A 16,511-nucleotide genomic window follows, 5' to 3' on the forward strand; every position below is an offset into this window, starting at 1 on the left:
ACCACATAAAATACTGGCTCTCTTGTTTAAAATGCCTTATTTATCATTTTCTAACTGACTGTGAATGCAGCTCTTGTAGTTCATGAAAATTTTTCCTGTAATTCATGCTAGTTGTCCTCCTGTCTGCTTTACCCTGTCCTCTCCTTTGCCAATCATCTTCTCCATCTTCCACCACTACTTCTGAATAGTGGATTTTTAGTTACCTAAAGGGGCAGGTTAAAAAGGATAGCAGCTATGAGACACACGTTGCTTGCCTACCCTTGACCCCATACGACACAGAATCCATTAGTTGGTTACTGGAATCAGTTAAGTAGTTCCAAGTAGAAACTGGCAGCTTTTTATTTTCATAATGAAACTGAGCATGTACAGGATATGTTTGCTAGTAGGTACCACCATACGTGTTAATGGAATAGGAAAACCTTAGTAACGTTTATAGTCACCAAGATATGAAGGACTGCCTTCTCATCAAGACTGAATGCAATTTTTTCATTAAAAAAATGCTATATGATATGCCTGTTTAAAAACTATAGTAAAAAATCTGACAAATTTTACTTTCCTGCATCTGTGGCAAATGTTACTGAATTGATTTGAATTTGATGCCTTCACAGATTTGATTGAGTAGGGAATGAACATTCAATTTCAGATTATTAGCTCAACTGGTGTGATTTTTATAAGTAATATAATTTTGAAGCTTAAGGAGAATGTCACCTGGGGAATGGGGTGGAACATGTCTTAACTACACAGCTCCTTTAATGCATTTGCAAGATGAATTAGTTAACAGTATTATTCCTGCTTCTCACAGGTTTGTAAAATTTGACAAGATGTACCTGAGGAAACTTCTGATTAGGGAAAGTCAGCCCAAATCAAGTATAGTAGCCCTGTATAGGAAACTTGAAATAAAACATGCCATTGAGATGGCTGAGAATGGAATGATGACTACAGTGCCATCTCTAGCTTCTATCAGGTATGTAGAGGACAATACCATTATTGATTTAGCTTGTGTCAGTACTAGATGTTGCATGTAAAAATATTATTTGCCTCAAGGTTTGTGTTGTTTTCCTGTTGTCCAATCAAAGGCAAAAGTGAACGTAGATTATTTTCCACATTTAGAGCTACACAGTTTAATTAAAATATTTCAAAGAGTTATATTCTTCAGCTCCAAGGATTTCCAGGGTGGTTTCCAACATAATAAAACAGTAAGATGTATACATAAAGGAAACATGCAAGAGCTAAAAGCAACAATAGTAGTACAACAATGAGCGTGAAAACATATTCTCATCTTCACAGATGAAAATTGAGACAGGTGTGGCCAAGCAACTTCAAAGTGTGGTCAGAATGGCACAAATTGTGAAACTGGTTAAAATTTATACCTGACAAATTGGTCAGAATGGCACAAATTAGTAGACGCAGCAGCTGCAGCTTGCTTTTGCCTGAGTGTGCAGGGAAGAGCAGGACTCTATCCCCTCCTCTCCATTACTTACATTGCAGGGAGTCCTGACAGGGCATCCACAAATTGTATTCAATTAGGAAATTGCTTCAGCTCAAAGGGAAGCAGTGAGAAGACTTCAGTAATGGAAACTTGGGGTCTCAACTTTATAACAGTTCCAAACCCAGAGAATGCCAGAGGCAATTTTACAAATTAATATAGTTTATTTGAAAAGGGGAATCCACACTCAGAAGCACACACTCTCACTCACACACACAAGAACTAATGAGGCAAAAGGCAGTAGGTAATAGCAAGTTGCAGGGTGGCCAAGAGGCAATACTGTACTGATCTGAAGCATAGCCCCACTTGCAACATGTGGGGTGGGCAGCTACTGAGGTCTCTAGCTGAAATCAAACAGAGGTTTTGTCTGGTTTCAATTAGACTGATTTGCTATTGTCTAAACACATGTATTTATAATAAGAAATGTGTCCTGAGGGCAGTGTTTCAGGAGCTGAAAGGCTTAAGTGACTTTCGCAGGGGAGAAGAATGGGATGCAGTATGCAGGAACGTCTTGACAATTGACGTGAATGTCCTCAGACAAAAAGAGTTACATTCCCAAAAGGAAACTGTATTTGTCTGCTGTATGCAAACAATTTCCAAGTCCAGCTCGCTACCATCACTCTTCTTAGTGAAGGGATTATGATGATTTAGATTTAGAGCGATCCCAGCTGAGTGCCCCTGATTTTTCCCATGCTGAGCCATCTGGATGTCCTACTATGGTATAGCTGGTTTCATGTGCTGGGGAGCCCCCCTGGTGGCTACCCACTGGCAACCTCCATTTTTGATATTGATTTGATATCAGTGGTTGAATAGGGATGATTATGAGCTGGTTCCTGGGGTAACATCTCCCCCCACTGCTGAATTAACTTAGTGCAAACTACTTTTGCACTTTAAACTCAATTTGCAGCAACTGAAGTAAACTGAAGACAAAGAAAAGAAGTGGGAGGAGGAAAGAGAACCATGGACATTTTTATAACAGATGAAAAAAAATGCAACATCAGAGGATTAACCAGGACTATCCCTGCAAAATCAGAGAGGGATAAAATTTAAAATATTTGGGACTGTGGGAAAAGTACTTGCCTTGTGCCAGAATTACAAGAAAAGCAAATATCAGGTGACTTTCTCTACAAAGAGCTTTCCTCAATGGGAGGTTCAGCACTGGAGAGGCCCAATGTCTTGTTGCTGACAACTATACCTGCAGATAGATGTTATTGAATAAACAGGCTTAGTGGAAGCATAATGTAGATTAATCTGCTAAAGCAGTCTGTCAGTTTATTTGTGGGTGGACTTAGAGTTATGGACAAGCTGATTTGTCTTTGTGAGTTTTTATTGTTGAGTATTATGTGGTGGAATGAAAAAAAATGTATTGATTTTCTTTATTTCTTGAAATTTTTGCTGTTAGATGTCATGAACTTTTTATTGTGAGATAGTTTACGTCTTACTGTGGGGTATTTGAGTGTGTTCAGCAAGACTTTTATTTCAATACTATAAACATTTATTAACATTGAATAATCTGTTGAAAAGGCAGATGATCAATTAAACTTTTTAAAATCAGTTGTCCACCCTACCAGCCATTATTTTGAACCAAATTGTTTAGCTTCAGCTTCAGAAAGCTGAGGAACTTAATGAGTTTTTATCTGCTTTCCTCTTTTTTGAGCAATTTAAAGCTAATGTGTAAAAATTTTAATTAGACCAGCCAGGTTTGTGTGATAAAAATATAAGAAATGTCCTCTCATGCTTCTTTTGGAATATAACAAATGTCTTTCAATGCATGTCCTCCGATACTTCTAAAATGCTATTTTTCTTGAAGGGAAATGTAGCTCAGATTATTCCAAATTATGACATGTTGAGCTTTATATTTTATTTTGCAACAGTGAGCATCAAGAAGAAGAAAAAAGAAGTCCTTCTTATCCTGTCCAGACAGATGATATAAGAGATATTTTAACAAAGAATCTCTATCAAATACGGCAGAGAGTAAGTAGCAAACTGTATTAATGTAACACCCTACTTCCTCAGCTGGTAATGTTTTTCATCTCCTATTAAAAGCACTAGGATGCCATCATAAGCAAGCTTATTTGGAAGTAATTTCCATTAAAATCAGTAGGACTTGCCTCCAAGCAAATGTACTTAGGATTAGCATATAAGAAAGATGATGAATAAATGTAGTGAAGGCAAAGAAATTTGACAAGTTGTACTACTGTCTTTACAAAAAAGCTTAAGAGGAGATTGCAACAGCCTGCTGGAACTTTGTTTCAAATATGTACAGTGCTCTTTGGCACTAAGCCGGAGTGGCAGATTTTAGTCTAAAATAAACTCTGCATCATTAGGCTGAGTTCCTATTTTGCTGCTGGTGGTTTCAGTGTCAGTGGGATGATGAGTTTTCATCCAGTCTTCAAATGAGCTATTCAAGATGTAGAATTCTAACTCCTTTAAAGTTCAGGACAAAACCTGGAACAGATTCACCACCCCAGTAATATGGAAACCAAGACCCGGTACAGATGGGCCGAAAAGGACGCCCTCATCACATGCTAGGGGTGGCGCTTCTAGACAAATAGACAGTGCTGTTTGCGGTGGCGCAAAACGAAACCACTTTTTAGTGGTCCTTTTTTTCTTGCTTAGCCATATCATGCAATTTGGTCCCAGCCGCATCTTTCTGGCAGTCTGTACCCTGCCCAAGAATCACTACTGACTGTTGCACCTGCCAACAATCATCCATATTCCAAGCAGCAGATGAAGCTATTGTAACTTTGCTCCTCATTACTCCTTGTGGCATCTGTTGCTCTGTTTGCTGGGATCCTGCATGAAGGAGCACAGTGATAGTTGTACTGATGCATTTTTGTGTTCTTTCCCTGGGCTCCTACATGCTGAATGTTAAGGAATCCCTATTCATGCCCTCCAGCCAATATTTCTTGGGAGATATCTGAGAGAACTCAAAATTGTGGAACGTTGTCGTCCTAACAGAGGAGGCAGAAATAACGTATATCTATGTTGTGTATTATACATTAATGCTCTTGGGTGAATAGGAGTAAGTATCACTTGAAGTATCACTTGTGATACCTAAAATTCTGAACTAATTGATTGATTCATTAATTCCTTATCCAGGCATGAGGTCCAAGGCAGTAGTGACACCCCAGAAGAGGGGGTGACATCCTGTTGGTCTCCTGCCCCTCACGGGGCCTTACTGGGACCTTGGACCCACTCTCTGGGAAACTGTGGGTCCTCCAGAGCCCTGTTTGGGCAGTTGTGGGGCCTCCAGAGCCCTGTCTGGGCCACTGTGGGTCCTCCAGAGCAATATTGGGGCTGTTGCAGGGCCTCCAGAGCCGGGCTGCCACGGGGCCATGCGTGCAATTCACAGGCATGTGAAGCCCTGCCCCCATAAGCCCCACCCCCATACCAGGTGTCACCAAGTCAGTGTATGCCAGTGATCCAAGGTGGCTTCGAACAAATTACAAACAAAATACAGCTAAAATCTTATTAATACTAAATTTTCAAAAATTAAATAAACAGTTCTATTAAAAACACAAAGGTGAAGTGGTTTAAAACACATTTTATACATAATAAAATGTTCCAATATTTTAATGAACAATTAAAATCCATTGCTGTCAAAAAACCTAGGTGGCACATCTGTTTTCTTTTTTATGTGTCTGAATATTCATGAAACTCCCAAACACATTGAACTATGGCTGCATTTTGGGATGATTAAATGCCTTGAAGGCACCAGGTCTTGTCTCATTCTGGATACTAAGAAGGGTCAGCCCCCATTAGTACTTGGATTGGAGTCCACCAACAAATACTACATGCTGTAGGCTATATTTCCTGTAATATTTATGGGGCTGCCATGCATTAAATTTGCTGGGGATCAAGGGTATTGTTGACCAGATTATTCCATTTTATACACCTCAAAGGCTGTCACAGAAGAGGGAGCAGGCCTGTTCTCTGCTGTCCCACCGGGAAGGGTCAAGACTAATGGTTTGAAGTTACAGGAGAGTAGATTTTGATTGAACATTAGGAGGAACTTCTTGACAGTAAGAGCAGTTCAGCAGTGGAACCAATTGCCTAGAGAGGTGGCGAGGACTCCTTCAAAAAGAGTCTGGGAATGCTTTAGCTAGAGATTCTGCACTGACCAGGGGCTTGGATTTGATGTCCCATAACGCCCTGTCCAACACTATCAGTCTATGTTTCTAATTCTACAGGCAAATTGAAGGTGCATGTGCCCACACACACACACACACACTAGTCACTGCATTAATACAGTTTGAGCTATATGGCAATTGCTTTTGTTTGTTTCAGACACCATCGTACAACAGATACAGTCTAGCTGAAGACGCAAATGAAAAACAAGCTAAAGAAATCTTGATTCGTCGCCGGCACAGCCTGAGGGAGAGCATTAGGAAGAGCAACAGCCTGTCAAGACCGGTACTCGTAATTCATAATATGTCCTACTAGCAAGCTGACTAAATAATATATAATGTTATTGGAACAACATGGTGAGGCCACTGGGTGGCTTTCAGTAGTCGGAGCATGCTCTATTTGGTACCTGTGGCTTCTATTTCATGGGCACACAGCCAGACTATACCTATAAGTAAAATTCATCTGACCTTAAGGTAGAATTAGATAGTCACCTTCATCTAATGTGGGAATATGGCAGTGATCATAATGTCATTGCCAATGAAAATTGAGTATTTTTTTTTTTATAAAGCATCACATGAGTTACATCTTAGAGGGCTATTTAACGCAAGGATATATGCACATAGAGCTTTGAAGAGATATCAAAAGTTCTGCACTATGGAAATCACATCCTATAACATAGAAAGTTGAATTATGTGCCATGTATACACTACATGACTTTCTATGATATTTCTAATTTGCTCAGTTCTGCACTGTCTACACCTTTTCAATATTTTTTTTACTTCCGCCTTTAGTGGGTGGAGGAGGGAAAGAAGGAGCCAGAAGGAATTATCTAGCACACCTATGTCCTAATTTCAACTTTGGAAACTTTGTTCAGCCTTTTTGCCCTGAAATGTTACCAGGGATTGCCCTTATTTTTTCTAAAGGAGAAACAAAAGTAGATCTTGATAAGAGGCCTAAGGATTTGGAAGGTGGGAGGTCTTTGGGTAAAAGGGATGAGAATAAAAGGCACCCTGCCTTCTCAGTTGAGAGAATCACATATGTATATATTATCTTTCCAAAAATATGGAAGAATAGCTAGATTTTCTGGGTGTAGTTTTAAATATTTTTAAATTTATAAAAAACTATTTTAAATGGAGGAAAAATTCTATGGTTAACACATGACATACTTACCACTGTAACATGTATTTCACATACTTATATTTGTACTTAAATTCAGAATGTTGTGTAAGAAGCTCCACTAATATGCATTAGGTATATTGTACATTTACATACAGTATTATGCTTGTTTTCACAGCCGACTTCCAAAGCACCACGTTACCTTTCACTACCTAAAAACACTAAACTTGCTGAGAATGTACGGAAAAGAAATCAGTCTTCTTTCAAAGGTAATGAATGAAAAGAAGAATGGATTATTCAGCATTTTTTTCTGTCATGGTTACCTGTTAAAGGATCAAAAATGTTAGACAAAGCCATGAGCTTTATTCATATGTTCAAAGTAGTTTTACTGCACATCTATTTATTTTATAGGCAGCATGTTGAATATGTTGTATAAGCAACATTCTCTAAGTATATTTGTGTATATAATTGTATAACTGGTATTAATATATATATTTTTTACTGTGGGACTTGGCCTGGCTGCTGGGTATAATGCTTAATGCTTTGACTTGAGCACATTTTATTATGTCTGAGAGATGATACAAAGCAAAAGTTTATGCTACCAGGACAGGGGATTCTGGGACTTTTAGTCCAAAAAATAAACGAGCAACGCTCTGATCTTCAGGAGATGAAGATATGTCAGAAACAGGGATGTAAATAATATTTGCATATTTTCCTATCCTTGACAGAAAGAAAGAAAATAGTGTCTGCATTCTGTTAGTAAGTTAGATTATGAAGACACATCTGTTTCATATTCACATTTATGATTTTTTTGCCCTGATACTCACCTTAAAGGCCAGCCAGACATCCTGAGTGATAGAGCTATGTGGTGATGATAAGAGGAGTGCTGAGGAATGATGTGACCAGCTCCCACCCACCAGTGGCATCCCAGTCCTGGTGTCAACTGGTGCAGGGGAGCTGTTGGGGGGGGCAGCCAAAAGGGCATGCTCGGCCCTCTTTGCCATGGCAGCAGTGGTCTCCTTGTGAGGAGGCCTCTACTGCTGCAGCGAAGCTGGGAGTGGCACAGCAGTAGGAGGGCCCACCTCTTTTTGGGTGTCACCAAGTGCAGGCCACACTCCCCACACCCCTTAGTAATGCCACCGCCTTCCATCAGTCAGCAAGAGTGCCAGGAGCAGCAGGAGCGACTCCTGTTGTAACTTCTCAGCACACTGCCCATTAGATCCCAGCACTGCAGAATTCCATTGCTCAGAAGGGCTGATTAGGTTTTAAAATAGGTTTCAGGGACTGGATCAGGAGATGGAGTGTAGCTACAATATCATACTCATAAATCTACTGCAGGATCTCAGCTGATATCTTCATTTATCTTAATATCACATGAAATCTTTCGCACAATTTGGGCTGGTTTGCATAAATGAATGTTCTTGCACCCCCCCTCCAAAAAAACCCAAGTCCCAAAATGGGGGGGGGGGGGGGGGAGGGAATCTTGTAATCTCACCTAATAGGGGGAGTCTTATGAAATAATAATAATAATAATAATAATAATAATAATAATAATAATAATAAAGCACCCAGGGAACACCCTTTAATGGGCCAAGCCAGAATCATGGCAAGGGTGACTCCATGCCAAAAAGTATGATTTTTGCTAGTAAAATAATTAGCAGTCTTTAAGAATATCTACCTAAACTGGATACATGGAATTCCAGTTGCACTCAGGGTAGACAATAAGCTCACCATAGGTCTACTTTTTGCACACAGCATCCATGGTAAAGATTTATTTAGATCACTTTTGTCCTCTGGGAAGACCTCTCTCACACTAAACCAATCCTTTAAGAGTGTACATCAGAAATTTGTTTAGCTGATCTATTTTTGATGCTTCAACTCCCCCTTCTGGAGTTGCTAAGACCCTTCTCTCCCCCAGTCCCTTTACTTTTTTTGTCCCCTAGTGTGTACAGTTCTATTCATAGTATTTGCCTATTGCCATTGACTTCCCTTAGTTTTATGAGATAAAATACAGCCTGCCTGCCAATTCTACACTTTTGTGAAGTTTACAGGGCATTTTGGAGAAACATGATATGTTCTGGAAGAGCCAGCATGGTGTAGTGGTTTGAGTGTTGGCCTACATTCTAGAGACCAGGGTTCCCAGCTTGGCCATGAAAACCCATTGTGTGACCTTGGGCAAGGCATACTCTGTCAGCCTTGGTGGAAGGCAAAGGCAAACCCCTTCTGAACAAATCTGCCAAGAAAAACCCTGATTATGTTGCTTTAGGGTTGGCATAAGTCAGAAATGGTTTCAAGGCCCAACAACATCAACAACAACAAGAAGAAGTTATGCCCCAAAGTCATATCAACATTTTAAAAATACGATCAGCTAAACATTCATACGTATGTTCCCCAGTGGGAAAACACATATATTAAAATGCATACAAAATATGTGCTCCTGTTAAACATAGAAAAGGACACCCTAACAAATTTCCTTGCAACCTCCCCCCCCCCCCACACACACACACAAACACAAAGCAGGATATTTGTAGAAGATTTGTAGAAACATAACAGAATCAAGTTGAGAAATTTCACAGTTCTGCTTTTGGATAATAGCCCACAACCTATTATCTAAGGCCCAGGGAGGGATTAGTCATCTATAAGAGACAACCAGCATATCCCTTTTACTTTAGTATAAGAATTAGTCTCACAATTCACATCAGGTCTACCCTCTCTTTAGATGAGATAATATTGCATCCTATTCTCTCGTTTTCTCTCCACTTTCACATTATCTATCTCTCCTTCCTTGCCTAAGCAAATTACCTGTGTACCGTGAAGTGCAAGGTATTTATATTTCGTTATCTTTCCCTTTCCCAGTGTTACTTTCCACTTTTCCATTTGGGTCCAACCCCCCTCCTCTTCCTCCTTTCTATCCCCTTCTTTTGATAACTTCTCTAATATGCTGCATCTTCTACTCCTACTTCATTGATCCTCCTCTATGAACTTAACTCTTTAGTTGTCAGACTTATTAGCTTGTGTATATGTGTTTCTGTTCTTTGTCTGCAATAAATATCATACTCAGTTATTCCAACCTCTGTCTCCTGACTTGTTAATCATTCCCCATTATAGAGTGAGAACATAGCCTACATTTCTTCCCCATCTATCAGTTCATTTCACCGAACATTGTAACTCCAGGTCAAAGAATCCTGACATGCATGGGCACACTTGTTCACAGTCTATAGTACGTTTGAGTGACAATATGTTAATTGTAACAGCAAGAAGTGACAGCTTCTGTTGCCTACTTTTTTACAAGAATAGGAGGGTGGAAACAGGGTTTGACAAGACTTTTCACTGAGTAAGACTGGAGGGTGGTGGTGGCCCACAGGAAAGCATTTGACTAAATTTCACTCTCACCACCACCACCTTAAGCTAGTCCTGGAAAGGAGTATGATGGAAGCATCATTGGCTATTGTGTACACACCCATTACTTTAGTCCTGTTGTTGTATATTGTCTCACTTTTAAAAACAGCCTGCAAAACCTGTTTGAACAGAGACAAGAGTGGGACATGTAACAAAGGCCCTGTTGCAACATCTTTAATTCTCTGAAAGAAGCTATTGTCTTCTTCTGACGTTAAAGTACTAGGCCCATATCCAAAGAACTACTGAAGGCACATCCAGGGTATTGAACATTCCCAGTTCCCTTCTTTACTTTATCCAGTTCAGATGCAGGCTTCTATGCAGCAAAGCTACTTTTGAAAAGCCTCTAGAGCAGTTTGCCAGGGAGCTGTTTAAGAACCACAACCCCTAAAAAACCAATGGTGTGTGGAACTAGCTGTGCAATTCTTTGGATCTCAGCCATAGATTCCTGATACCTACAGGTTTCCAATATCACTGGGTTGTGTATTAGCCCTGTTTTTCAAACCCTCTGCTTTAACTAGAACATGTGTTGTAAACATGTGATATTTGAAAGAATAAAAACACAGTAACTGTCATGTGAACATCAAGTTCAAACAAGTAACAACATTTCCTTTTTCAATGCCGCTGCTGCAATGCCTAAGGCATTTGACCAGAGGTCTAGTTATGCCACTGCATCTTTCATAGTTTCCTAGATTTTAATATCTTTCTCTTAGTGACATGCCTTGGTAAAAAGCTCTTTTGATCTGAAAGGTGCTAGGATCTGTCCATAACCATTCTACCATTTCATGTTCCTTTTGGAACTGCAACACAATGACAGTGTTGTGGTAATTTATCAGCCTGCTCTCATTGCCTACCATGTCTATTTCATGTTTTGGCATAAATATGATCTTGCTCTCCCACCGTGATATTATTTAAAAGTAAATTAGCACTCAAGTTCCAAAGCACTGCATGACTTTTCCAAGTCACCACTGGATCACACTGGGATGCTGCTGCAACAACTTTGAATCTACATAAGAACAGGCATGGAATTTGCAGTCTCAGAAAGTAGAATTCACCCTACAGTGTTGGATGGAAAGAGGAGAGATGGCACATCTTCACATCGCTTCCTAGCTTTGCACCCTGATTCAACCATGCTGTGCAAAAACTCGGTTTTGCTATATAGCAGATGATTCTTATAAAGAGTCTTTCTCCCAGCTTTTCCACCCCTGTGTACTGGGACCTGACTGGTGAGACATAGTATTGGATACATCAGGAGGAATGTCTCTTTTTCATTAGGATTTCTTTCTGTGGCAAATCCCAAATCCCATTTCATACAGAAGTATATCCCAAATAAAACCTTGCCAGGGAAACATGAAATTTGGTATGCATCCTGGTCCGAATATTTGACAATGGCAAGTAGGCTGGGCACAGATAATTGGAATGCATCTATGCAGATGTCTAGGGAATGAGTAATACTTTAGTTATTTGTGAAGCATTTTCAGCCATGTGATTAATACATTGAATCAACAGTCATGTGAAAGGGTGGGTCTCTTATCTCCACAAGGTAAAGCAATATATAATGGAATGGAGCCAATGTTGTGTAGTGGTTTCAGAATTGCATTAGGACTCTGAGGTACCAGAATCGGCAATGGAAATCCACTGGGTGACCTTGGACAAATCACACTCTCTCTGTATCAGAGGAAAGCAAATCTTCTCTGAACAAATCTTGCTAAGAGAACCCTGTAATCAGTGGTGTCATGGGAAAGAGGGATGCAAAGGGTGTGGACCGCACCAGATGACACCCAGAAGAGGAGTGACTCTTAGTTGGGCCCTCTTCCCCCTTCAGGGCAGAAGGCATGTGCCCTTGCTGACTGCTCCATCCCTGGGTTTCCTATCCAGGGAGGAAGCCTGGGGATGGAGGAGCAGGTAGGGCACATGCCTGCCCTTCCCACACTGAGTGACACCATAGTAAGTGATGCCATTGCCTATAATAGGTTCACTTTAGCATTCTCATTAGCTGGAAATGACTTGAATGCACACAGCAACAAGGTAATTCACATAATAAGTGTCTCTCAAGGATTTCACATTTTGGGATTCTTATTATAACATTTTGCTCCATAATATATTTTCATGCTAAATATTCGGAAAAGGTATTAATATCTAATAATTTCTACATTTACAGTAAGTGAGAGCAGCGATTCTGAATCTGACCATACCTCAGTGCTGAATTTGAAGTCAGAAGCTGGGAGAATTTTGAGAGACCAGAGACTTCGACAGCAGCAGTGTAGATTTGAATGGAAGAATGAAATGGAGAGGGATGACAGAGACCCAGGAAGTCATCCTCTGGGAACCAGGGGCTTCAGGCAACCATTACTGCCAAGACCAACATTTGGCACAGTGAGTGAAGAAGAGGCAACAGAAGAAGACAGATCAGCCAAGCCAGTACCACCACCTCGGCTAGCCCGTCAGTCCTCGAAAGCAGAAAGGCCTAGAGATAAATCCGAGAATGAACCATACTGAAAAACTAATACACAGAGTAAATATTAGTCAAGAACAGATGTAGCAGGCCAGTACTCTGTAGGCTGTAAGTGATCAGCTGGATCCATTTAAAGGTATAGTCCCCAATACTGGTACAAGATGGGAAGGAAGGAAAATCATGTTCTTTCACTAAGTTGCCAGGAGAATAGAGGGATCCTTATCTGCTATATGGAGCCAAATAATGCAACAATTTTGCAATTATTTTCTAATTTCTACAATGAAGGGAACTTTTGCCAAGTATGTACTGTATTGTATTTTTAATATGCACAATTTGTTTTATTGTAAACGTTGTCAATGGTGAATTTTAACTATGAGTTGCACTGAAAAATTGCACAATGCACCTCCTTTTAATGGGACTTGCAAGAATGCATGCTCTGCAAGTGTTTTTCTAAGGCTGGGGTTTGCAAAGTGGCATGCAGTCCATGTGTCCATTTCTTGTGGCCTCCAGGACCCCTATCAGAAATAAAATCTTTTTTCAGTTTTGTTCCAGAATTCCCCAGATGCACCCTAGGGGGCATTTACACCAGATTAGGAGGCCCCTGCAGGGGTTAAAAACAATTTTTGCATTTTTCCCCCAAAAACTTTTTTGCCCCCAAATAACTTCAATATGCCCATGGTGTGTGTGTGTGTGTGTGTGCGCGCGCACACACACACACATTTCCACCACATTTTGTTTGCTCCCTGGCCAAATATGGTGAAAATGCCCCCATTGCCTCTAGAGGTATTTTTTTTGGGGGGGGGGTTATTTACAGGTATTTATTTTTTGTGGAAGCATTGCAACTCTCCTAGGTGTCTCAAGAAGCTAATATGGACCGCTAGCCTTCCACAGTTGCCCATCCCTGCTCTTAAGTGTGCACAAGGCACCAAAACACAATTACGTGTTGCAAGCTAGAGCGGTGCTGACGAGTGAAAAGGCTACAGTAGTGAACTGTGAAATGTCTTAACAAGAGCAACCCAGCACATGCATACTCACAAGTAAGGTCCACTGAGTTCAAAGAGGCTTACACCTAAGTAGGTGAGTGAAGGATTGCCGCCTTCCTCATGCTTGAACATGCTATTCAGCAGCAGCAGCAGCTGTATACATTCTCTTCTCCTCCCCTCCAGTCCGTCCTACCCTTTTACTGCCATATCAAATGGTCTGTATCAGATTCAAAAGTTGTTCATATAATTTAGGGATGTACAATGCATAGATATAGATGGAACACTAATCTTATTTAACCAATGTAATATTTCTGTGTATGTTGCAGTCTTTAATGTTATTATTTGGTCCAGGTAATATGAAGGATGCTTCGAAGATATCTAAATTCTCAACCCTGGTAAAAATGAAGACATAAAATGCTCTTATTTCATCTAGACATACTTTTTTACTTAAAAGAGTTATATGAGACATATTATTTATTCAATAAAATATTTTTTAATCATCTTTCAGCCTTCAATATGATGTGAAGAACAATAATGTGTATCAGAACTGACAGTTACAAACAGAATGTTTTTATACTGTATATTGTCCTGATTATCCACTCCCTTCTGAGTATTTGTTCCCTTTGGAGTTGCCTTGTCACTTGAGAGGGAGAAAACTGTGATTATAATTTCCTTTCCTACAGTTCTCCCTGCTTTTAAAATTTTAACTTGAAATTTTTGTCAGATCTCTAAATGAACTCAGGTTGTCTTGAATGTTCCCCTCAGTGTGTTGATTGAGTCCAAGCTGTATCAGATATGACCTTTTTAAAATGAGCAAATTTAATCTTTCCGAAAGATGATATGCATTTTACTGTGGAAAATCAAGTTGTTGTTGTTGTTATATTTATTTATATTCCTCCCCCCCCCCCATTGACCCTCGAGGTGTCTCACAATTTAAAAGAACATTACAATTAAAAACATACAAAAAGTGAACAGTAAAATAGAATTAAATTATAGCATCAAACAATTCACATTGAAATTTAAAAGAATAAAATGCAATTGAAAAGATAGAAAGCTCTTTAAAAACTGTTTATAACAATATAGTACCTCTTACCCCATTTTACTTTTATTTTAAAAAAATCCCTTTCTGTTTTAAAAGCATGCCTGAATAAAAAGGCTTTAGCTTGCCAACAGAAGGACAACAAGGCCTCCCTTGGAAGGGAGTCCCAGAGTCTAGGGGCAGCCACCAAGACAGCCCTCTTTTGTGTCCCCACCAACCATGCTTGTGATGGTGGTGGGACTAAGTGAAAGACTTCCCTTTCTCATGACACTACACAACACACGGCTCGACTCTGCCCCCGTGTTGGTGTGATGCTGCGCACCCCACCATACAGTGGGTGGCATCATGGTACTCCTCTGGTGCTGCGTCTAGATGATGCAGCACCAAAAGAGCACAGAAAAGCTGTGGTGCCAATGGCTATGGTGCCCTTTCCATGGTGCAGAAAGGAGCTGCTTTTTGCGGCTCCTTTTTGCACTGCGGAAATAATAATAATAATAATAATAATAATAATAATAATAATAATAATGGTTTACTTATATTTCCCGCCTATCCCTGCAGATTGAGGTGGGATTACAACAGAGATAAAATTACAATAAGAAAGGCCAGATGAGGGCCGTGGCATGTGGTTGCCATGGCCCCAATCTGGCGAAGAAAGAGGCGGCTGCAGGCTACCCATTAGGGGTAGTCTGTACAGCCCCGAAGTTTCCAAACACCCTTCAGAAGCAGCCCCAAGTATAGCACATTAAAGTTGACCAAATAGGATGTAACTAAGGCATGTACCACTGTGGTCAGATTTGATGTCTCAAGGAATGGGTGCAGTTGGCACACAAACTTTAAATGTCTAAAAGCACTCCTGGCCGCTGCAGAAATCTGAGTCTTCACATTCAAAGCTGAGACCAAGAGTATCCCCAAACTGCGAACCTGTGTCTTCAGGGGGACTTGTACTGCCATCTAACACAGGCTGAATCCCTATTCCCTGATCTTCTGACTGACAAAAAACACCTCTGTCTTATCTGAATTCAGTTTCAACTTGTTTGCCCACTTCCAGTCCATTACTGATGATGGAGGAATTACAGTCAGTCCTCGGTATCTGTGGGGTATCCGTCCCCCCCTGGTGGATATCAAGCCCACATTGTCCGTAATGGTGGCATGTGCATGTGGCTGTGCCACCATTAGGGACAATGGAATTTAATGGTGGTGCTGCCACATGCACCCACTGGCACGAGACAATGAGGGCTGTCCCTAATGGTGGCCCAGGTGCATGCATGCACTGCCATTGAGGACAACACAGGCTTGCTGTCCACAGATGCTTGGATCCATGGATGGCAGGCCCACCAGGATACCGAGGACCAACTGTATTCACACATTGTTTTTTTAGTGCAACTATGCGGATAATCTCACCACGCATTCCAGTTTAGTTGTTTACAGTATTTTTTTTATCAGAACTGCATCTACAAGCATCTCTGTGAGTTTTGTCATATGTAGAGTTGATGATGTGGATGTATTTGAAACACGTTCAAGGATGCAGTTTTATCCTGGTTTATCCCATATTATTTGCATTGGTTATTCATGCAGCCCACAGTGCAAATCTTTTTTGAAACCTTGAGAAAAATTCTGAGATTGTTTATTTTGGGATTTGCGGGTTTGGGGGTATCACCCCAAAAAATCTTGAGTTGATGCATTCAAAATTCATATGAACAACAGATATTAATCCAACGTTCATCCAGGATTTTTTTTCCACCATCTGAATAACCCCAGACAGTGGTTTAGGACCAGATGGGGGGGAAAGGAGTAATAAAGTTGGATGCCATCCACATATTGATGGCACCACACCCCAGAACTCCAGAGGACCTCTCCCAGTGGTTTCATATATATGTTAAATAGCTTGTGTGACAAAACAGAACC

At 40.4% G+C, this 16,511-nt stretch overlaps 1 protein-coding gene across 1 annotated transcript in view; it reads left to right on the forward strand.

The window, feature by feature from the left end:
- LOC121924726 (sodium/hydrogen exchanger 2-like) overlaps positions 1 to 13,237 on the forward strand; it is a 47,769-nt gene extending 34,532 nt beyond the window's left edge. The window contains exons 8-12 of the mRNA XM_042456088.1: positions 803 to 964; positions 3,361 to 3,460; positions 5,777 to 5,902; positions 6,912 to 7,002; positions 12,291 to 13,237. Coding sequence (XP_042312022.1) covers positions 803 to 964; positions 3,361 to 3,460; positions 5,777 to 5,902; positions 6,912 to 7,002; positions 12,291 to 12,628 — 817 coding nt within the window. The 3' untranslated portion in view covers positions 12,629 to 13,237. The remainder of the gene's footprint in view (positions 1 to 802; positions 965 to 3,360; positions 3,461 to 5,776; positions 5,903 to 6,911; positions 7,003 to 12,290) is intronic.
- Positions 13,238 to 16,511: the final 3,274 nt, after the last annotated feature.

This window comes from Sceloporus undulatus, chromosome 3, assembly GCF_019175285.1.
Source record: "Sceloporus undulatus isolate JIND9_A2432 ecotype Alabama chromosome 3, SceUnd_v1.1, whole genome shotgun sequence".
NCBI lineage: Eukaryota > Metazoa > Chordata > Lepidosauria > Squamata > Phrynosomatidae > Sceloporus > Sceloporus undulatus.